This window comes from Silurus meridionalis, chromosome 10 (assembly GCF_014805685.1).
Source record: "Silurus meridionalis isolate SWU-2019-XX chromosome 10, ASM1480568v1, whole genome shotgun sequence".
In the NCBI taxonomy this organism is placed as follows: Eukaryota; Metazoa; Chordata; class Actinopteri; order Siluriformes; family Siluridae; genus Silurus; species Silurus meridionalis.
Genome location: NC_060893.1, coordinates 13497619 through 13521786, shown reverse-complemented (window position 1 = coordinate 13521786; position 24168 = coordinate 13497619). Strand labels below are relative to the sequence as shown.

Below are 24168 nucleotides of genomic sequence, written 5' to 3'. Positions count from 1 at the left end.
CTAGCTAAATCTTCCCCAGAGTGATTTTCTTGGATGGAAGCAGACAAGACACAAAATAAGAAAATAAGGACATATACAAAGCAGACTTTCTGGCATGTAGCACAAAGGTAATTGAATGTCTGCTGGAAAGGAGGAAGTACAGAATGGAGAAAGTACCTCAGGGCAGAGAGAAGCATAAGCAATAGAGGTAAAAGTACTGTAACATCATGCATCTGTTCTATGGCATTCCCCATCTGTCGAAGACTAGGCAGATCAGCCCCGGACCACATGAGCTAACGCTTCACATTACATCAGTCAGCAGAGCTGTCCTGCAAGAGCAAGAGAGAAACAGAGGAAGCGAGTCAGAGGGAGGATGAAAAACTAGCAGATTATCTCAGGAGAGAAACATGCAGCAGCTGTTGCTGCAAAGTTTCTTACAGTGTGTCATAGCCCGAGGGATGGCAATGTTCTCTTACCTACAATTTTCTTTATAATATTGTGTAAATACCGTGAGTGCCTATTCCCAGTGCAGGTACTCTTAAAAATGTGAATGAAATTCGAAAATAATGATTTTGTAAAGAATAGTTTATTTGCTATTATTTGGTTGTATATTTGTTACCCTTCTCATAATGAAACGCATAAAAATGTAACATCAAAATTCCAATTAAGTGTAAATTAAATAATTAATTCAGGATAAACGCCAGAGAGAAACAGGTTTTTGAATTGTAAATCTGAGTTTTAATTAATCAGGTAGAGTATAATCAGGTCAGGAAGGAGGCTTTTGCATTCACACCAATCGTTCTAGAAAGGCAATCATAGGAAGATATGCACACAGAGAGAGAGAGAGAGAGAGAGAGAGAGAGAGAGAGAGAGAGAGAGAGAGAGAGAGAGATACTGATACAGACAGACAGCGGGTAATGAATCTCCTGCATCCTGATAATGGCATTAATGATTATTAGGCAGGGCCAAAGGGAGGGTGATGTGAGGTAAAGGAAAGTGGGAGTGAGAAAGATAGATGAGCAACCTAAAAGTGGATAGGACAGGCGAAAGAGGCATTCCTGCAGCTACCTTTGACAAATAGCATGGCACAGGGGGCCACAGTTTTGAATGGTAATTTACAAAATAAACTTTGAGTGGAAAGGAAGACCAGAGAGAAAAAATGAGTAAGACAGAGAAAGACAGAGAGAGAGAAAGAGAGAGAGAGAGTGAGTGAGAGAGGCAAGAGACAAGAGCATGCAAAGAATAATGAGGAGCTGAACGTGTTTAACCTGCTAGAGTCTGCCATTCTTTTCCCCAGTAGTACAATTACTCATGATTTAAAATGATGAAAGCTTCATCGATATGCTGTAGCATCATGGGAGATGTGATCCTGTTCCAAACCTACTGATAGGATAAAAGGTACATATGTTAAAACAAGATAGACTACAAGCTATGAGAATAGTTATTAAAAATGCAGAAAAGAGGCAGCAGGCCTATCAATAGTTGAGTTCTTTTGCATAAAAAAAGGTCCTACATTTTTTTTTTTTTAATCATTAGTTTTAATTTTACTCTTTCTAACTGAGAATGATGTAGGATCTTAGATAGATCAATTTAAGGGATCTCCCAGAATGACAACCAAACAACCATTAACAATGCTAGATTTTGCCAATTTTCTAGCACAGTAGTTCTTATGAAAAATGGCTAAATTTTATATTCTGATTGGAGAAGATGTTTAATTATCTGTAACTGCAGTTCTGACAGTTGTTTGAACAGTCATATCTTGTTCTGACTTATAGCTGACACTCAACCTAAACAAATACAAAAGTATATAATTGTTAACATGGTGAAATATTCCAGTCTCTACTGTTTTGTTACTGTTGGATGACTGCCACTTTATTGGTTGATTTCTGTAAAGCTGCTTTAAGTCAATGTCTGTTGTGAAAAGCGCTATAGAAATAAACTTGACTTGACTTGACTTATAACAAGATATTCAATTTTTGTTGTGAGCATCTTATTACAGTTGCTGTAACATAAGTGAATAAGAGCCTTATTGCTTTGGGGTTATACAAGAAACTCTTCTTTTATTGCATGTTCTTGCCCTGGATGAATATATATTCAGTTTTTCTGCAAATACATTTTCTACACGACATTACTATTATGCTATCACGGCAAATGTTCTTTACTATCTCTACCAGTGTTCCCTATTATCTATATACTTTATGTAAGCGAGAAAGAAAAAATGTTTAAGGCAATAGCTTACATCTGATATATCAGATTTTTCTTTCTAGCAGCACTATATTCGTAAAAACAGCATTGAATATCTTGACAAAGCTCATACCATGTGGAAGGCTTATCTCTTAAGACTACCATGTTGATTTACTCAAGATCCCTTTCAATTTCTAGGGAAAATTTACTGCTCTCTGTGCCTGACTCGGGGACACTTGAGTGTAGTTTTGCTCCCAGAAGGTATCAAGTATCATCGCTCATGTCTGTAGATGTCTTTTCCTTTTTGCTTATCTGTGCCTTGGCTGAATCAATTACAAGGAATAAAACACAACCCTGGCCCCAGATCAGTGAAAGAGGGCAATGTCGAGGAGCACTGCTATCATTCAGCAGGTGTGCTGTTCAGTTGGTGATAACTGTAAGAAAGCCACCTAAACAACCGCCCTTCCCACCCTCCCCTCACATCTACATAGAAATTCAACCACTACACAATAACACTGTGCCAGGTGGCTGTCAACACCAGACATGTTTCTTTAAATCAAACTGGCACAGCAGTTATCAATAACAGGCTAATTAGAGAATAGGAATGAGATGAGCAAGTCTCTGGTGGTCACTGCCAATTTGTTTCTGACATCCAAAGCTTTATCCTGTTCAGTACAACATGAAACTTCTCTTTAACTTAAATACTATTTGCTACTGTATCAGTGTTAAAATAATAATGTAATCTATAGGACCAACCATTTCAAACAATGACAAATACATCTCTTAGAAATTCATTAAGTTGTCATTACAGTCTTTCTTTAGATCTTTTAATTATTTACAAGATAAATTGAGATTTAGGATGTGTGGGGAACAAAAATCATAGATACCAAGAATGTGGGAAAAGTTCCCTGTGTTGTACCTCACTTCTACTATACAGTATAGAATTGTGATTAAAACCGACACCCCATAGTATATCCAATACTATTTATATTAATAGTCAATTAGAAGAGTGACAGTAGTGTTAGTTGTGTATGATTAGATAATAACCAGACAACATGTACTGCATATTAGGTGGAAATAGCTAAGATCAAGACATATGATGATTATTGTGTTTTTCTATTAAAGGTTTCCCTTAATCCTTAATATTTTTTAGTACATTTTATAAAAAAATACAAAACACTACAATAGTTGACAATGTTCTAGAAACTAAAACAATTTAAACAAAAAATTTCTAGCTAGGATCTGATGCATATGTTGCGATTTTTGATCTGTTATATTCATCCTCTCAATTTCTCAAAAAAAAATTCTCCTGAGACTCATTTTTATTGGATTTAACATCCATCTCACTCTACAAATATCTCTGAGTCATCTTTTAGATCTCTGACTTGTCATTAATCCTGGCTCCTCACGTACTATAGTAATCATGTGTGGCAGAGGCTGACACTAAAGGAACAAACTGTAGCCACCGACTGTGCATTTAATAAGAGGACTGACAGATCTAGTGCAGCAGAGCATGGTCCTGCAGAGAGAAGACCAGATTAATCCGCTGCTCAAATTCAAACAAGGCTGATTCTTACGCAAATACACTGTCGATCTACAGAGACAAACTATCAAGCCATTCTCATTAGTGCTCATCCCTGCCTCTCACAACACAGACTATTCCACAAGGGGCTGAAACAGAGCCTCTCACGAATGAAATTCTAGTTCAAGAAGCCGATAACAAAAAGCGGACTACGCCAGCTCAATGAGTGCTAAGAGACACTCAAATAATCTGTCAGATGAAAAAAAACAGGTTATTAGAGTGGTGACAGTCTTTTGGGACATAACCCGTCCTTTGTGAACAGTCCTAGAAACCTGACTGCTGTATGTAGGGCAAAGCTGTGTAAATGTAACGGTTGTAATTCAAGCAGTTCTTTCTAGGGCTTGTCTCGCTTGTAGTGCAGCAGTTCTGTTGTTGGTTCTAGATCACGTGCATCAGGTTGGTGCAGTATTGTGCCTCCACATGACAAATAGTACAGAATTAATTTACCAAAAGGTCAAGGCTGCTTAAATGCACTTATGCTCCTGTATATATTTCAGGACCAGACAAATACATGGAAAAGTATTCAGAAAATCAGCACAGTATAATAAGATATATGACATGCACAAATAAATACAGTATAAGGCTAAACATGTTTTTTTTTTATTCCAGGGCTTCTCAAAATTTTATAAAAATTAAACAGTTATTATAACAATTGTTTAATTTTAGGATATAAAGACCTTACTGAAATTCTTTAAAATTATTTTTTTCTTTTAATTTTAGTCAGAGATTATAATTTTTTTTTTATTCCACCAATGACGGATTTAGATTTAGAAAAATATTACAGATCCCCTGGAAATGCATCATGAACTTTTGGAAGTCACCAGGCGCATGGGTATAAAGCATACTTTTTGTTAGTTTGTTCATTAATTAATTAATTAATCAATCAATTCATTAATTCATTTATTCATTCATTCATCTATGGCAAGTGCCTTATACTTACTTCTGGTTTATGGTGGCCCATAAATGATTTAATGTTAGATATAGAAGTCCACCTAAAGGCATGTTTTGTGTTATGTGAGTTAGAGAACCTGAATGAGAACATCAAAATTCTTCCTTAACAATAATCTAAATTCTGAATTGACCCAGGGATTCTGGATCTGTGAAGCAGCATTTTTCCAGTATATTACAAGATAATTTGACATCTGTGAGTGTATAGAAATATGTGCCACGGGTGAAGGGATGTGTGTCTGTGTGTTTGTGTGTTTGTGTGTGTGTGTGTGTGTGTGTGTGTGTGTGTGTGTGTCTGTGTGTGTGTGTGTGTGTGTGTGTGGTTAGCACCATCACTCCTCCCCACAATTCACTCCATATCATTCAGGTGGCAAGGGGTGTCAGTTATGGACTCCCCAGTGTGGTATAAATAGGAGTCTCTCCCTCCTATGGAGAGACACAATCCTCAAAAGGAACACTGAAATCCATACAAACACAGTGAGAGAAGAGACACTCAAAGATCCAAACACACACATACACACTCATCTCTGCATCTGTGCTCCCATGCAGAAAAGACCCCAGGGATACAACGCCAGCTGAGCCTCAAAAACAAGGTAGGAGAACCCAGCTGACTGCAGAGTGAGTCTGTCCAGCTGTTTGCGTGTCTGCCTGTTTTTGTGAGCCAACGTGTGTTAGTGAGAGCTTTAAAGGATACTGACAGTTAAAGAGACACAGGACGCAGACAAAGTCTTTTTAAAGGGGCCAGATTTAATGCCAATATGTGGCCACAGGATTACTATGGTAAGCCCTAGTTAAGTTATTGTTAGATAATTTGATTGATAGTTTTATAATATGTGATAAAAACTTTATGTCAAAGCTGATTTGGAAGACTGCCAGTGTTTGACACCTGTTGGGATTTCTGTGGTTTAATATGGTTGTGGTACTTGATAATTACTATCATTCTGTTTTTGTTTACAAATCCAATATTTACAACTCCAGTCACTTTTCTTAGACTTTTCATCTATACCAGTATGCCTTAAAAACTTTTTTGGTAAACTTCAATCAATAACTATCATAGTTTCACTATTCTCCTGTTTGCTCCTCTTAAAATGCCAGTGTAATGCCCTTAAGGCCCTGAATCCAGTTCCACTTGAAAAAAATGTCTAATATGAGAGATTGATGGATCTTAAAGGATAAAAGTGCCCATTTAGCAAACTTGCCATGCCCAATAAAAAGAGACATGCGAGAAAAAAGACACGCTTATTTTCAGAGCAGAAAGAAGGGATGAGATGAAGTTTTCAGCAGCCAATCGATTTCTGAATGCTTGTCTCATGAATTTTACAGAGAAGCTAAATGCCACTTACAGAATAATGCAGCACTGAGGGTCAGAGCTTAACACCCCACTGTGTGATGGGATTTCAGGACACTCAGTACAAAACATTCTCAAAAACCAAAAAAAGATGCGTAATTTTGAAAGTGTGGGTTGGTTATGGGTGTGAAACATTTTAATAATATGTGAAAGAAAAATCCACAGGAGCCAAGCTGCAGAAAAGCATCCCCACGTAGTTCAAAAAATGAACCTTTTGCATCTACTCCTTCACAGATTCTGAGACTTTGCTGACACTATGGATACCATGGAGACAGAGCTGTATGTTCCACCAGATTCGCCAAGAGCCTCCATGCCAGATGAGTTGTGTCATCCTTATTCCAACTTCTCCAACTGGAAGTTTAAGCTCTTTCGAGTCCGTTCTTTGGAGAAGGCCCCTCTGCCTAATGAACCTCCTCTGGAGAAGGAGGCTGAGCTAAAGGTTAGTGAACAGGCGGATGGCCTGACTGTTCCTAGCAGCATTATGAAGCTCTGTCTTGGGGGCAAAAATAAGGAGAATGTGGAGGGTGCTGGCAGACAAGTGGATCTCAAGCTTCAGGAGATTGACACGCATATGGATCATCTCAGGTAATAATACTAAAGATATTGGAATTATTATTTGACAAATGTATTTTAAGCGTTGAAACCGTTTTAGTAGGGTCTCAAATTAAATCTAGAATATTCATATCAGATAGCATTCAAGAAAAATGTCCCTTACAAAATTATAAATAACCCTCAAAAATTCTTCTTGAATTCTTTTCAGGGCCTTATGCCGCTTATGTGGCATACTTCTGAGAAAATCTAAAGGCCCAGAGCATGAAGTCCAGGGAGACCTGGATGATCACAATAAATATGCTTTGCGGAGGATGGGTTGCAAAGCTTCCAAATGGCCTGATGTCATTCTAAAGGTATTTAAGGTAGATGTAAGTGGAGACATGGAATCTATCCACCCGCCAATGTTCTGCCATCGTTGCTGGAATGTAGCTATGAGAGGAGGGGGAATATGCAGCTTCTCCAGGATCAGGGTCCCTATATGGAAGCCCCACAACTCACAGTGCCCTCACTGCTACCCCAAGAGGCACATACTTCAGCGAAGAGGAAGGAAGAGAAGAAACCACTACAGAGCATTCCCAAAAGAACAAAGAAAGATACCTCTACAGGGGGCAATAGAGTGTGGAGGCAGACCACAGACAACCCACCATCAATGTGCTTGAGAGCATGGGTAAAGCCAGCTGCTCAGAGGAGCCTTTGGGTAAAGAATATAACTCACTGCCAGAAAGACCACCTAACGTCCAACTTACTTCCAGGTGAATTCCCAAAAGACTTTGTGAATGCTCTTGTGTGCCAAGTGTGTGATCACCTCTTGTCTGACCCGGTCCAGTCCCCATGTCAGCACCTCTTCTGCCGCACCTGCATCCAAAAGTACAGTCACATCTTAGGTCCCCAGTGTCCAGCCTGTGGCCTCCAATTTAAACCATGTGACCTAAATAGTCCTGCTGAAGCTTTTCTGTCTATTCTCCACTCTCTTCCTCTGCTCTGCCCAAGAGAAGGTTGTGGCGAGTTGGTCAGATTAGACTCCTTTGCAGACCACTGTTTAAGTCACTGTTTTGAGAAAGATGGCAGGAAGGAAGAGAATATTCCTGAGCAGAACATGGATGGCTACTTACCTGTCAACAAAGGTGGTCGTCCTCGCCAGCACCTGCTCTCACTCACACGAAGGGCGCAGAAGCACAGGCTGAGAGAGCTGAAGAATCAGGTGAAGATGTTTGCTGATAAGGAGGAGGGTGGAGATGTGAAGTCTGTGTGTTTGACACTGTTCCTGCTGGCACTGAGGGCAGGAAATGAACACAAACAGGCTGATGAGCTGGAAGCCATGATGCAAGGTAGGGCCAAGAGGCATATCATCGGTGCTAACGTCACTTTTAATGTCAAGTTTTTTTAAATTAAATATCTGATTGACAATAAGAGAAATGGTATAGCTATTCTTAGTATAGACCGTTTGTATCCAGGAAACCAGACTGTTGAAATAATATGGTAAAAAAAAAGTTGTAAAAAGTTTTTAATAGGGGGAAAATGTATTACTCAATTAAAGTAATATGCATGTACGTTTTGCTAGAAAATCATATAGGGAGGACTAATGAGGTCGTAGAGCAACCCAAGTTCTGAATGTTCAGATTTGTATGGAATTCTCACCATCTAGGGCATGTCTGTCTCTTAGTTACACAGCTTTTTTTGGATGGCATAGCTGGTGTCTGTTTTCGTCACTAACCAATAGATCTTTTTAGTCAACCCAACCCAAATTACCTCTTATCATGATCATTTCAAATATACTTTGGGGATAAGCTTTGCTGTCAAATAACTGACAGCACCTGCAATCTACCTTTAAATCTCTAGTATTACTCCTTTTCTAGCCAAAACTTCTTTATAAATTCATTATTTTGTACCTGCATAAGGTTCACAGTGGGTTAATTTTTTCTTTGTCTACTCTTCTAGGCAGGGGTCTTGGCTTGCACCCAGCTGTGTGTTTGGCAATACGAGTCAATACCTTTCTCAGCTGTAGTCAGTACCACAAGATGTACCGCACTGTCAAAGCTACTAGTGGACGGCAGATCTTCCAGCCTTTGCATGCTCTCCGTAATGCTGAAAAGGAGCTTCTTCCTGGCTTTCATCAATTTGAGTGGCAACCAGCTCTGAAAAACGTTTCCAACTCTTGTAATATTGGGATCATTGATGGGCTTTCTGGATGGACTGCCTCTGTAGAGGATGTTCCCGCAGACACAATTTCTAGAAGATTCCGCTATGATGTCGCATTAGTATCAGCTTTAAAAGACTTAGAAGAAGACATTATGGAGGGACTTAGAGAAAGAGGATTGGATGACAGCACCTGCACCTCAGGTTTTACTGTAGTGATTAAGGAGTCATGTGATGGCATGGGAGATGTCAGTGAGAAGCATGGAGGAGGGCCAGCAATCCCAGAAAAGGCAGTGAGATTTTCTATTACAGTGATGTCTATCACTATTCAACCGGAAGGTGAAGAAGAAGCAGTCACTATTTTCCAGGAGCAAAAGCCTAACTCAGAGCTTTCCTGCAGACCGCTGTGCCTCATGTTTGTGGATGAATCTGATCATGAGATGCTGACAGCCATCTTGGGTCCTGTGGTGGCAGAGCGTAAAGCTATGAAGGAGAGTCGCCTCATTCTCACTGTAGGTGGGCTCCAACGTTCCTTCCGCTTTTATTTTAGGAGCACAGGCTATGATGAAAAGATGGTAAGAGAAATGGAGGGTTTGGAGGCTTCGGGCTCGACTTACATCTGCACCCTGTGTGACTCCACACGAGCTGAAGCCTCTCAGAACATGGTGCTTCACTCCATCACTAGAAGCCATGATGAAAACCTTGAACGTTATGAGATATGGAGAACTAATCCTTTTTCTGAGTCTGCAGAGGAGCTGCGGGATCGAGTAAAAGGGGTCTCAGCCAAACCTTTCATTGAAACACAACCCACGTTAGATGCCTTGCACTGTGACATAGGTAATGCCACAGAATTCTACAAGATTTTCCAGGATGAGATTGCTGAAGTGTACTTAAAAAACAACCCATCTCGAGAAGAGCGGCGACGCTGGAGATCGGCCCTTGACAAGCAGCTGAGGAAGAAACTGAAGTTGAAACCAGTGATGAGAATGAATGGGAACTATGCCCGGCGACTTATGACCCGTGAATCTGTGGAAGTGGTGTGTGAGTTGGTTCCTTCAGAAGAGCGCCGTGAGGCGCTGAAAGAACTAATGGAGCTATACCTCCAGATGAAACCTGTTTGGCGTTCTACTTGTCCAGCTAGAGATTGTCCCGATCAGCTTTGCCGCTACAGCTTCAACTCCCAACGTTTTGCAGAGCTCCTTTCCACAACATTTAAATATCGCTATGATGGCAAAATTACTAACTACCTCCATAAGACTCTAGCCCATGTACCTGAAATTGTTGAGAGAGATGGCTCAATTGGTGCATGGGCCAGCGAAGGGAATGAATCAGGGAACAAACTTTTCAGACGCTTCCGTAAAATGAATGCCAGGCAATCCAAGTCATTTGAGTTAGAAGACATATTAAAACACCACTGGTTGTACACTTCGAAGTATCTGCAGAAGTTCATGGAGGCTCACAAGAACTCAGTAAAAGCACTGCAAGCCACCATAAACCCAGAGGAATGCCCAGATGACACTGATTTATCTCTTGACATAACAGACTTTTAAAAATGGTTTAAATTGAGTAAATTTACTTGAATATACTTGGACATTTGTTTGAAATAACTTTTTTTTAGCATGCTAAATTAGTTTATGGTTAACCATTTTTATATTTTTGATATCTGTCTGCAACTTTAACTTTATGACAGATGAAATTGCGAGGGAATGGCTATACGATTTTCTCTTAGGCTTTTTCTCCTTTTTGCCTGCTGGTGAAATATGGGAGAGTTTATTGTAGGTTTAATTGATAACAGAGTGGAGTTAGCATGTTAGCCAGCTTAGCTACATAACAAACCGACAAGAAAGCCTCCTGTTTTTGTTGGAGTAAATACAGTCTACCGGCGACGCTAGTCTAACTAGACTTTTGTCTAACTTTAATAGGATTTATAAAATATATATTATCCAAATAGTTCGAGAAATGTGTCTAAATGTAAGCTATTGGTCACATTTCCTACAAACGTCCAATAATACATTTGAATCTATGCGCTGAGGCTGGAATTTACTACAGGTCATGTGTTCCTACCTCTGACTGTAATCCTCAAGATCTTTGGGAGAAAGAAATGAGACAAATGGAAATGAAATCTCCACAATATGCCTGTAGCAGTAGTTCGTAAAGTATGCAGTGTATCTATTTCTATGTATCTCAATTGGTGCATGGGCCAGCGAAGTTCATGGAGGCTCACAAGAACTCTAAAAACACTGCAAGCCACCATCAATCCAGAGGAATGCCCAGATGACACTGATTTATCTCTTGACATAACAGACTTTTAAAAATGGTTTGGATTGAGTAAATTTACTTGAATATACTTGGACATTTGTTTGAAATAATTTTTTTAGCATGCTAAATTAGTTTATGGTTAACCTTTTTTTATATTTTTGATATCTGTCTGCAACTTTAACTTTATGACAGATGAAATTGCGAGGGAATGGCTATACGATTTTCTCTTAGGCTTTTTTTTTCCTTTTTGCCTGCTGGTGAAATATGGGAGAGTTTATTGTGTTGCCAGGTTATGACACATTCATGAATTTATACAGAAGGATTATTTATGGAATCAAATGAAAGCACTGTAAGTCACAGAGGGGGAATTACTTTAAAAGAAACCACTTTTATGATCTTTGTATCAATTTATCACGGACAGAGGGCAGAGACAAAATGGAATTAGGGAAACACAAACTGCTTCAGTTTTAGAAGAAATAGCAAAAAAAAAAAAGACTGCTGCTACACACCAGGGACTTCTCTAGAAAATAGCAACAGAAGCACACACGTTTGCACATTTCCAGAAAAAAAAAAAAACGCTATTAACCTTCAATTTTACATCTCAAAACTTTGCACGATGCTACACACTTCACATATGTTTTTGCACCAGACCATACACCTCATTATTTTATTATTATTATTATTTTTTTTTTTACAAAACTTAACAATCTAATCTTGATTTTACAGATCTGTTGTCATATTAATATGACAAGGTTCATTAAATTGTTTGTGTTACCTGTGTCAGAAGGGTCTTATTTCTAAAGATTAATCATTTTGTTTCTGTACTTTTTTATTTGATTGATTGATTGGCTAATTGTTTTTTTGTTCACTGTTTATTTTTCTACTTTAATAGTTTACTTGATTAATAGATTAATTGCATTGTTATGTACTGGAGTCTTTAATTGATTGATTGATACATTAATTATAATATTCTTACAATGTTATTGTCAATTGAAACCAAAAGTAAATAGGTGATACTTTGTACCCTGTTTATTGTTTATTTTTTATGGTATGCTATTGACATTTTACATTATTTGTGTTTTTGTGAAAATGTGAAGATGTAAGGTACCACAAGGCTGATTGCCCATATGGATGCAGAAACTTTCTACCTCCACAAACAGAACTTTGCTGAGTGTTTATAAATAGTTTGTTTCATTTGTGCCTTTGTTTATCTGTACCTAACGTCTCTAATCAATTAAAACTGCAATTATTCATTTGAATAAACACTGATGTAAATTAAGTACAGTGTCAAATTCTTCACTCATGTTAAAGGATAAAATGTTAACTGTTATAACAAAATGACGTCTGCCTCAAACCACATATTGTTTTTCATTGCTGGCAAATTAGTGCCCTTTTACCAAACGAACCATTAACTATAGGAAAATATTTGATTAAAGCTAATTAACATCAATTTAAAACCAATATTCCTAATAATAATATAATAACTAGCTGAATGCTAATAGCAAGCTCTCAAATACAACCTGCCGAGATAAACACGAATCGTACACAGCAGCAGATAAATTGAGTACTAGCCTAAACAATATTTTACTGCTTCTAAATGCTGGATATTGTTACATAAAATCTATTTAGGGTTTAAATAATTCTACCTTTTGTTTGTAATAAAATAAAACAATTTTGTCCACAATTTATACTCATTAAATTCCTAATGGTCCTTAAGATGTAAAAAAAAAAAGCACTTTGAGATATAATTCTCCTATCTTAAACTTGACCAGACTACAAAACATTCAACATGATCTTTTTTTTTATTACAAACAACTTAAGAAACAAATGTTTACATTTGAAATGAAATACATTTATGAAATACATTTAAACTTTTAAAAATGGTGTATCATAATAATATGCTCCAAACAAATCTTTATTCTTATACATTACCAAAGTAGATAAAGTTTTAAAGAAAACGTATTAAGCATCTAGCATAGCTTTCATATAACCAATTAAGTATCAACAGTTCAGTCAAACAGCCTTCTGAAGAAGCTTTTCTTAACAGGAGACATTTTCAGGGTTATGGGGGCTTTGCGGTGCATTGTCTTCATTGGGACTCTTTTCAGAGGATTTATCTTGCGTGGGGGAGTAATTTCCTGCCTGGCAAGGCCTCCATGATCTAGACAAAAATACTTGCTGTTATCTTGAGAAAGACGTAGTAGTAGGCTCTCTGAGAGCTCCATACACTGAGCATGGACCCAGTGTCCACCTTCACCTCTGGAACAGAAGATCATGGCTGGTCTGGTGAGCTCAGTGGAATAGAAGGGCTCCCAGGTGTTGATGTCTACCTGACATGTAAGGCAGCACTTAATCCAGTAACTGGTCTGAGATTCATCCTCTTCATCTTCCTCATTGTAGGTGTCTCCCTCTCCATCACTGCTGTATTCCATCTCATGGGGTTCACGCCCAAAGTACAGTTCTTCTGAATCTTCTAGAGGCGCAGAATCCTCAAAATCAGTGGACTCTTGGCTGCATGTCTGGGTTGGATCCTCTCCATTTCCTTCCTGCTGCAAGCTTAACTGGTAAAAGTAATAAGCATCTGCAGGTGTGGGATTTGTCCCTGACGGTATAACAACTAATGCGCTCCCCTTTTCTAGAGTTCCGCCAAACCAGGTGCGGCTTTGGCTGATTTCATTGCTCCACTCAGGAGTCTCTCTAGGCTCTATGCGTATCCCGACATCATCTAGTCCTATGTAGGTGCACAGCATTCTCTTCTGGGAATCTGACTGGTAACCACCAAGAATAATGTATTCATGAGCAACGCCTATGGGAGTTGCAATGGCACTTGTGATGGAGAGTCCATCATTAAGGATCTCACAAGAGAGTAATGGACTTCCTAAAAGAAGCTCTACACGCAGCCGAAACAGGCGAGGTGGTCGGCAGTCAGTAGAGGCAATGTGTCCACCCAAGAAATAGACACAATCCTCTCGTGCCAGTGCCAGGTGAAATGACTGGCCATCAGTGAGCTCTGGGAGGGTGTGTGATGAACAGCAGCCATACTCGAGATCAATGAGATAAATCTGCGGTGGACAGTCCACCATGCAGTTCCAGGTCTCTGTGGTTCTCTCAGCAGCAGGCATGTAGGATCTGCCACCAAAAAGAACACAGGCAGTTTTTCCTCTGCTGTGGACAACACTAAGGGTGTGGCCATACCGCGCCTCCGGAAGCTCGCCGACCAACTCTTTCTCCTGGCATCTCAATGTGACCTTACGATTACATCCACGATTGTCAACACTAAGTACATACAGGCTCGAGGATAGCTCATTGTTGGGTGTTCGGCCTCCATGAATAAGGTAGCACTCAGGCTTTTCATTGTAAGGCTCTACGTGAACAACTGCTGGGTAACGCAGAGGTGGGAGGTAGCAAGAATTGTTGGAGAATGAGATGGCACGCAACTTGATTTCCCCGCGTTTGATGTGTATACCAAACATGCCTGTGGGGCAGGAACGTTTGGGCCATCCTTTCTGACCAAAAAGATAAGCATCGCCTTCTAGATGCAGTATGGAGCAGCCAGGCTGCAGAAGACTTGCACAGTTTATGGCAGTCAAGTGCTGCAAGGACATTTTTCCTCCAAAAGCTGTAGGATTGAATTAGAATTGAAATGTACAAAGCATTAGTTAATATGTTAAAAGTGTTGGAATAAAAAACAATTAAAATCAAATAAACAATTCGTTAAAATATATAGGAACCTTTGTTTTAACCTGTTTTCCGGGACACTAAAATCGGATGCACCCCCCGCCCCTCAAATGTTGTAGTGCTTTCTACTACTTTTTTACTCGACGCTGCAGTTAGACGCATCACTACCCAGAATGCATTGTGAAACGCGGTTGCTGAGGAACGTGTGGCTGTTGGTAGGTTGTTCTCTCAGCTGCGAAGCGCTTAGTGTTGCGCGAATCCGTTTATTTATGTATCTAGCAATTTTGAAATAATAAAAGAAAAAAACAAACATTTAACACTGATGTAGAATCGAAGGTTTAATTGATAACAGAGTGGAGTTAGCATGTTAGCGAGCGTAGCTACATAACAAACCGACAAGAAAGCCTCCTGTTTTTGTTGGAGTAAATACAGTCTACCGGCGACGCTGGTCTAACTAGCCTTTTGTCTAACTTTAATAGCATTGATAAAATATATATTATCCAAATAGCTCGTTGTATTCCAAGTATTGTGTCTAAATGTAAGCTATTAGTCACATTTTCCTACAAACGTCCAATAATACATTAGAATCTATGCGCTGAGGCTGGAGTTCACTACAGGTCACGTGTTCTTACCTCTGACTGTAATCCTCAAGATCTTTGGGAGAAAGAAATGAGACAAATGGAAATGAAATCTCCACAATATGCCTGTAGCAGTAGTTCGTAAAGTATGCAGTGTATCTATTTGCCTAATTGTTAGTTTTGAGTGATGAAGAGCTGTGCAGCGTGTGAAGCCTGACTGATTCTGATCACAGTTTAATATTGAGGTCAACCGCCTGTGACTGTCAGCTCCTGCAGGTGGCTGCGCAAAACATCATCACATCAGGAGCACGTTTAAATGAAAACAAGCTTGAAAACCCAGTTACACCCATAGAAATGCAAGAGTGCAAATATACTGTAGCTGTGGAGACGGAAACTTATTTCACGGTTAGCCCATGAGTGTATCTTCCGTGAGTTTCAGGATAATCTACACTAAAGCCTGTGATTGAAATGTTCACACACATCAAATCAGATTTGATCTGGTGTGAGACTGGGAAAAGAGTGCTTATTTAATAAATGATTCCGTTTAGCAAAAAAACAACTATTATAGATCCCTCATGGGGAAAGCACAGTGTTAGAGCAGCACGATGATAAATATAACATGCAATATAACAATATAAAGGCTAATAAGCATGCAGAAGGAGTGTCTGAGTGTTTTATGGCAAAAACCCCAAAAACCAGTATGACATGCAAGTATAAAATTGTGTAACAATAGAAAAGTGCTGGTGCAGTTTATCAGAGTGACTGTATGATGAAATAGACCTATAATTATGGATAATAAAAGTACACAACTTAGGGCAGTATATTACACTTTATCACTTATTTTCTGTACGTTTTAAAAGGTAAAATACTAGCAAGGGTGGAGTATTCAATCTGTGTAGAAGGAATTTCCACGAAAAAAGGAAGGTGAGGGTTGAGATCTGGCAACCTTTTTTGCGTTTTGTGTAGCAGCTATTCATTTTAACATAATAGTACGCTGGAATCCACAAAGAGATGTCTTGGGCAGATGAGACAGTTGACGGTTGCGTCTGTAATGATTGACGGTTGTGAAGGCGTTTTCAATTCTCCAATATTCTGCATTCAGAGAATGATTCCACTTTTGACTTGTGTGCATCCAGGCTGCAAAATGGGGAAGAAACATGGACACCTCTGTGTTTATCTTTTGTTGAGCCAGCAGGCTAACTATGATGAGTGAAATCTTTTCAAAACTTGTCAACTGTGGTATAAATGCTATAGATTTAACCAGCAAGGATGTCTACTCAAACCTTTGGATTATTTACGACAGAAAAACTTTTCTTCTGAGCTGATTCCATTTTAAACAAACCACAATCAAGCCAAACAAACAATGTTTTCAAGACAAAACTGGTCCGAGGTTGCCAAAGAATTGGAGACTCACTGATACTTACTGATCTATATGACTTAATAAAACAAGTATACAGTTAACATGCTTATTAGGCATGCTAGTGAAAAAGATTTCAAAAATGGTGCAAATAAAAAAAAAAAATAGGATTCACAAAAAAAGTAATATATTTAAAGCTATAGTGTGACAAAAGCCTACTACTGACTGTACAGTTTTAATATTGAATAAATGCAGAATTGCACACTTTTCATTCCTGAACAAGCAGAAAAGTGGTGAGAGCTTTAAATGATGGCACGATAAAGAGAGATTGAGAAACAGCTGTTTTGAGTTAATTAGCATAATGTTTTTGTGTTTAGGGGCTGTGCGTGCGTGCGTGCGTTTTCGGGAATGATCATGTGCAAAACAAAGTGCTGTAACCACTAGTGCCTGGAAAAGCGTTAGTGCTCAAAAAACACAAACACTTGAGCACCTGCGTCTCGAAGCTGCTGCTGACTCGCAGGGCAAAGAAAAAGAGTGGCTTAATTGACTCCTCAGCGCGAGGCTTTGAAAAACATGATGCCTCTGGCTTCCTAATCAGCTGTGGCAATGGATTTGAAATGAGTTTAATATTCATATACCATCATAACCCAGTCTTGCTGTGTAGTGTGGACCTTCCTTCATCTGTCCTCAAAGCCGGATGGCACACGCTAACCCTGAAGGTGACGAACTCTCAGCGAGTGGGATGTAGAACAGGACGGCGCAGGCCCGAGGCCATGCTGCTGAATTGTATTTATTAATTGATAGCACAAGTTAATTAGAATGTAGTGTGCCACCTGTTTCTGTCCCTTGGAAGGGTACACTAGTCTCCACTGAAAGGACGAGTTTGATAAACGACAGGGTGACAGCTCAGATGTTCCGGTGATCATTTTGCGTGGTCATTCATTACACTTTAACGTCACTGTAATCATCACTTCTTTGTGCTAATTGTAATTGAACTGAACTTCGAAATAATAAGTTCACCTTAATCAGGGCTAATGTGGCTATAATGTGTATTATTATGTGATTAAGTGACCCAACAAGTAGCTCAGTGTAACTCTGATCATCTGTCTCACTTCTTTATTATCTCTGCACTCACATCTGTCTCCCTTCATATAAATTGCATCTGGGTTGGTTTATTGCATGCGGTTTTAAAGATAAGGATTTTTAAGGATTGCGTTCTCATTGGTGTTGTAATTTCCCCTCTCTGTCTGATGTGCTTGTAGGTTTGGTGAGATGCCTGATGATCCAGGTGTCATTCCTCAGTCCATGATGGAAGCTCTTGAGCTGTTCTGCAACTTACCGGAGCAGTCCTACGAGCAGTTCCTGTCCACTTTCACGCACCTGAGCACAGGTTTGTCATTACAGATACCGTCTGTAGGAAAACAACAAACATACGCTACACAAAAAGACATTTTGCACTGATGATTTAGTAGTTTTCTTTTATCTGTTTTTGTTCTCTGTTGTAGAGAAGGTGACTGCTGATTGTCCGATGGTCCCTGAAGAAGAAAATAAAACCTGTCTTGTAAAGTTGAACAACAGAGACGGTGTGAACATGGACAGAAAGGTGAAACGTGAAAACAGCATGCAGAAATCAGGACACTTTCCTAATAAACAATTACATTCATTTAAAAACAGTAAACAATGTTGTCAGACCAGCTACCAGCCTGTAGTTGAGTACCGTAATTTACGGTACCAAGAAAGTCATAGTTCACTGTCTTCCTCCTTCCTTTCACAACTATTTCTCTCAAGAGTTTATTTTTTGTCATCGTCGTGTGTTTAAAAATCACCATCGGTGGAAGCTTTTCTTCCGATGCCGTGCAGCTCAGAACACAGGTGAAGTGCGGTTGTTTTCAGCGTGACGAATGATTAGCATTTCCTGTTGCCAGTCCGAGAGAGCGGCAGGTCAAAGCGTGGGAAAAAAGTAGCGGCTTATAGTCTGGAAAACATGGTACATTCCACAATATACTGAAGTTATTTAGCTTTTCTTTTTTTCTCTTTTTAAAGAATGTCACTTTTTACCCATTTATAGTTACATTTAATGTTGTTGGACATCTGTGAAGCATTTTAGTTTTGTGAGCACTAATGTCATAGCAGCACCAGCCTCTTTGTAACATGTCATAAAGCACTGTGGAGATTATGTACAAAAATTCTAAATACGAAAGAGACACAGAACATGCCGCAGAATTACAAGAATGACATGATAAAAATGATGTTGAGAGTCTGCAGATATATTCTTTTTTATAAAAACAGTACCCTACTCGAACAAGTGCATTAATAGAACCTGCAATAATCAGCTATTGTCAGAGCCTTGTTCCTTTAGAAAATGAATAAGCACCCTCTGACTAATCAGAGTGGAGAATTCAGGTCAGCCTCATCAGATGTTCACTTAGGATGTAGCTAAAAATATGGTAAGTCATGAGGTTAGATGAAAAAGCATTGTGCAAGACTGATATGAAAGCAAATTGTTTACCTTCCCAGAGAACACGAATAACTTTGTGCATGTAATGGGTGCAGTATTGCTTAGCTAGTCTCAGTCTGTAACAGACTTAAACCAGACTGCATACACACTGGTTTAAAGTAATCAAATCCACGTTTATTCATTTGTAAGCATCTAATGGTTGGACATGCATTTAAATGAAGTTATTGGCTGCAGAGTGACTCTTGTGGGTTCACTGATCCCACTGTGTGTAGAACAGAACTAAAGTTGAAGTACCTCAGTGTACAGAGTTAGAAGGGTAATAGACAGTAATTAAACACCATCACACAAAACAGAATGGTGACAAGCAATAGACAGACAGTAGTATGAATCACTTTGAAGTTAAACATTATTTATTTATTTATTTATTTATTTATTTATTCATTAACCTTCATCATATAAACCGGGGGAATGCGCAAAAGGCACGCAGTACACAGACAGTAACCTGAGCTGAGAACTGAACCAGGAACCCTGGAGCTATGAGGTGTAACTATTCATGGTACCTATTAAATATTGAACAGTGCAAATGGCTTGTTGGTTATGTAGAGTGGAGGAGGATTTGTGGTTAGGAAAACTGTCTTGCTGAGCTGATACCATGTGAAGAACCTTCTGATATTCCAGCATTGACACTGTGTGTCTTTTACTGCCATACTAAGGACAATTTCTACTGTAGCTGTAGAAGCGGTGGAAGGTTCAGGAAGACAGATTAGTTTATTGAATCTTTCTAGGGAGTAGTGTATATGGACAAGGTGAGGTGCTTTGAGATATAAATCTGATACTTGAAGTTGGCAGTCCTCTCAGTGGCAGACCTGCAAAAGCAGAGAATAGTCTGTCTGCTTTCTGTGAAAGTCAACAACAAACGAATTGGTTTTCCTGAACATTTAAGGAGAGTCCGTTGTCTGCCTGCCAGAAGGTCAAGTTTGTCCTTGTAAGCTGAATATCAGCACCATGACAGCAGTGTCCTGAGAGAACCTCAGGAATAATGGTAACTCTGTAACAAATTTGAAGTGAGTGACTAGAAAGTACCCGGGAGGTCATGCGGGACAATACAATTGGACATTTGCAGTAGGAGGACTTTGGATCTGATTTGGAGTTTAATAAATTGATAGCTGAATGGACAAAGGAGCAAAGAAAAAGCAAGAGCAAAACCCGGAGAGAACAGTAAGGACTGCAGGACTACACTGGCAGACTGTCAGTCAAATCATCTCCAAAGTCTCATTTTTTCCTGCCCACTCTGTCTTCATGCATACTTGCGCAAACGCACTCCAACACTTTCGAGCAAATGGATCACAAGGCAATTAATGACTTCCCCCTGATGTGTGTGTGGTTTGCCATGTGTCTGAAAGGTACTTAAGACCCCTTGGTGTGTTGTATATTGATCTCTTCAGGGTTCTGGTTAGCAGGACATCAATTGATGTCATTACCCTCCGGTACTTACAGTGCTAGACAAGTCAGTGCAGAGGAGGCCATATTTAGCTGTTAGAACCAAGAAAAAATAAACATGTTTAATGAGACCAACAATCCCAGTGCTGCAGTGCTGTTGAGCTATTTAAACACACAAATAGAGTAAAGAAACGCCATTGGTTGCATGTGGATGTTTAGCTCAAGTCACATTTACTGAGATTTGGATCACAGATGGCTGCATGTAAAGGTGTAATGCGATATTTGAATCGTGCAATGCTGCTGAGTCAACTGTCAATAGCTTCTTTGTTGTGTTTCTATTGGTGTTTTTTTTTCTTGTCAGATTGAATGAATCAAAAGCTTTTCAAAATGCAGCATTTAGATGATATGGTATCTGTCTGCATGCATTTTCATCACTAAATGTTAAATATTTGGCAGTGCCTTCTTAAACTGCAAATCGTTCTTATCTCCTCTAACACACTTTCCACTCCTACAAAACAGGATATGATTTTAATAAAAAAGTTGTTCTTATCTAATCATTTTCACGCACAGCTGACTTGATCTATTCGTAAGTGATTAAAGCAGATATGACTTTCCAAATCCAGTAGGATTTTTAATGGTAAGCTAGCCTGTACACAAAACACTTACACCCTCAATTCGGAGTGTTACTGTGCACAAAATCCACGGTTCTGTACGTACTTCGGTTTTTAAGTTACGGTTCGGTTTAAGTTCGGTGCGGTTAAGGGGAAGAAATGCACAACGTAAAATTGCTTGTTGTTTTTTATTAATGCAGTTTATTATTATTAACATTTGGACAGTTTACATTTTTAAAACCATTTTGAATAGAAGGCCAGTTAAAGAATATATAAAATGTATAAAAATAAAATAAAATACATCAAATTAATGCAATACACTTTTTTAAAATTTTTTGATTAAATTGAGTAATCAATAAAATTGGCACAAATTAAATTGATTGAGTAGCCACAGTGACACTTTGCTAAACTTGAATACATTATGTTTTCAAGTTAAATAATAATAAAAAAAAATTCTCAAAGTGTGAGGTGGACACTAAACATTTACATTTACATTTGTGGCATTTAGCAGACCACGAACTTGTGGAAACTAAGGAAAAAAGCCCCCGTGCCCTTAGAGAAACATGCTCAACAAGAAGCTCTGTATGATATGTTGAATACTCTTTTATATTGCTTTATTTTATGTAACACTGTAGTTCTTACAGTTGGTCTGGCTGCAAGTCCTGTACAGCATATTTAAGCTTCCACAGATTTCAGCCTTAGACTGATCTTGGTTAGCAATGCAAAAGTTGCGACCGTTTAACTATTTTCACTCACACAAAAGGTCATAGCAGAAATCTCACAGCAGATCAACTACATGAAATTAAGCAACAGTAGGTTAGAGAAGACCAGCAAAAGGTGCAGCACTTTTGTGCTTGGAAGGAACAGATATATTAGTACATACTGATAGCATGCTATTTCATTAGAAACAAACTGGACAATTAGCAATGTTTTCATTTCCAAGTTAAGAACAGTTAAGAATGTGTAACGAAATAAATGTTTTAAAAACGTTGTCTTCCTTTCACCAGACAGAGGCAGAGCTAGCGACTGAAGGATTACATAACACGGAAGGTAAATTGTTATTTTTTTTATCACAATCATAAGTTGTTTGCGATACATCACAATATTTTGTATTAAAGAGTATTTATTCAGATGCAACAAATGTGTACATCTTGATGTTTTACTTAGGGCGGGATATCATTAGGTTGTCTAGAGAAAAACACGAGTTTTAATTCGAATATGCTCTTGTATCATTTATTTTTAGTCAAGAAATGTGATTTGTATATTTACAGATATACTGCTTAGCATTGCAATAATTGCATAGGCACTATAGTGTAATTGCATACGCATTAATGTGCACATTAAAAAAAAAAACATTGATACGTTTTACCTTAAATTTAATGTTTTTTTTGAGACTCATACTTTTTTTTTGTTATTAGGACCTCCAGCTATCCAATTTCAATATATTACTATTTATTATGCATATTCAGTCCCTGCATATAACGAGCGACTGGCCTGTTTTTAGGGAAGTGGGTAGCAGCTTTACTGGCATACTTTAGTATGCTCACCATGCAGGTCTATAATGAGAGACAACATGCATCAGCCCTGCTATTCATCTCCATGAGCCTCTACTTTAGTGCTAATGATCTCTAATTAAAGAAAGCTGGGCCACAGAAACTCCATAGAAACCATGCATGTAAAGAGCAAGCTCATAGTGAGGATGATGCTCAGTGCACACTGTTTTAGGTTTCTCTAGGACGTTATGGGAAAAGATACAGATAAGAGTCAGTGAATATTAAAAGATGATATCAATCTGTGTGAGAACCACACAGTGTGGCATTTTGGATGTCAGTCAAAGACAGTGAATGTCATAAAGAATTTGTCTGAACTCCGCACTAATTAGTGTGAGTAATTATGTAGCTACTGTGATATGTAAAATATGAGGGAGAGAGAGAGAGTGAATGCAGAGCTTAGCCTGACACGGAACACTCTGTAATTATCCTTATGGCAGGGTTCAGTGACGCATGGCTGGCATACAGATTCTAAACCAGGTTTGGGAAATAGGTGCCCTGACAAGCTTTTGGGGCAACTGTAGCAATACTCACAGGAGTGCATACGCTACATTTGTTTCCTCCAGCTGTTTATGCGGAAATGAGGACTTACGATACGACCTAACAGCAGCTTTTCTGATTCATTAGTAAAATGAAGATTCCTACTCTGGTGCTTTATTGTGGTTGTTAATATGCAGCATCACAGAAGCAAAGGCATCATCAATACAAGCAGCCCAGAAAAGGGCAGTGTGGATAAAACTGATGTTTAGGTACCCAAGGGTCTCTCTCTCTCTCTCTCTCTCTCTCTCTCTCTCTCTCTCTCTCTCTCTCTCTCTCTCACTCACACAGATGCTTGCTTCTCTCTCAGCAAAATATGACATTCACTGGATGAGTAATTAGCTTTAATTACGCTTTCATTAAGAGCTGCATTGCTTACACTTCTGTCAAGCGTTTTCACACAGCAGTCCACACATACTGTATATACACACACACACACACATATATATATAGATGTGCTAAAAGGGAGTGCAACAAGATGATGGTGACTTGTGCATGATGTGTCGGGGTGAAATTTGTGTTTACAAAGTGTTCATTTAATATTATATATATATATATATATATATATATATATATATATATATATATATAATATTCAATGGGAAAAATAATCATGCCGGATATCTATACTGATATGGACTGGGTAATGTGTTAGGAACAAAAAGATGCCTTATGGTTTGATGGAAATGAAAATGATCAACCTACAGAGGGCTGAATTCAAAGACACCCCGAAAAGCGAAAGAAATTGCTAGACCATTTTGCTAAAATTTTGCAGCAACTCAAAATGGTACTCAGTAAATTGTATGGCTCCCACATGCTCGTATGCATGCCTTAAAACGTCATGCTTGAAAAGCTTTCATTTCTTAACATTTACATTAAGATGTGTTAAGTTAGGTCAATTGGTATGGAGGAACAAAAGTACTGGAATAGATAGACCATTATTCAATAAATAACAGTAATTATTTGTTTGC

General features: G+C 38.7%; 3 protein-coding genes across 9 annotated transcripts in view; 2 read left to right on the top strand and 1 right to left on the bottom strand.

Moving 5' to 3' along the window:
• The first annotated feature begins 5309 nt into the window (after positions 1 to 5309).
• Positions 5310 to 10898, top strand: rag1 (recombination activating 1). Its single transcript, XM_046859357.1, is given in 5 exon segments — positions 5310 to 5473; positions 6276 to 6626; positions 6802 to 7145; positions 7148 to 7921; positions 8532 to 10898. Coding segments are annotated over 4 exon segments (3195 nt in total). The 5' UTR covers positions 5310 to 5473; positions 6276 to 6297; the 3' UTR covers positions 10280 to 10898.
• Positions 10899 to 12851: 1953 nt separating this feature from the next.
• Positions 12852 to 15643, bottom strand: rag2 (recombination activating gene 2). The gene is made up of 2 exons (XM_046859358.1): positions 15299 to 15643; positions 12852 to 14607 (listed from the first exon to the last, which is right to left on the bottom strand). Exon 2 carries the CDS (start codon positions 14591 to 14593, stop codon positions 12998 to 13000), a length of 1596 nt encoding a protein of 531 aa, XP_046715314.1. The 5' UTR covers positions 14594 to 14607; positions 15299 to 15643; the 3' UTR covers positions 12852 to 12997.
• The window catches only part of LOC124392386 (intraflagellar transport associated protein), a 32958-nt gene continuing 23571 nt past the window's right edge, over positions 14782 to 24168 (top strand). For 4 of the 7 annotated variants that reach the window (XM_046859363.1, XM_046859360.1, XM_046859362.1 and 1 more), the window contains exons 1-4: positions 14782 to 14881; positions 17864 to 17991; positions 18107 to 18204; positions 22118 to 22160. In XM_046859363.1, coding sequence (XP_046715319.1) covers positions 17874 to 17991; positions 18107 to 18204; positions 22118 to 22160 — 259 coding nt within the window. In that variant the 5' untranslated portion in view covers positions 14782 to 14881; positions 17864 to 17873. The remainder of the gene's footprint in view (positions 14882 to 17863; positions 17992 to 18106; positions 18205 to 22117; positions 22161 to 24168) is intronic. The other 3 variants (XM_046859366.1, XM_046859365.1, XM_046859364.1) reach the window with 1 other exon arrangement.

Bases quoted from the DNA above. Each gene is read 5' to 3' on its own strand.
- rag2 (XM_046859358.1), bottom strand. From the start codon at position 14,593: ATGTCCTTGCAGCACTTGACTGCCATAAACTGTGCAAGTCTTCTGCAG.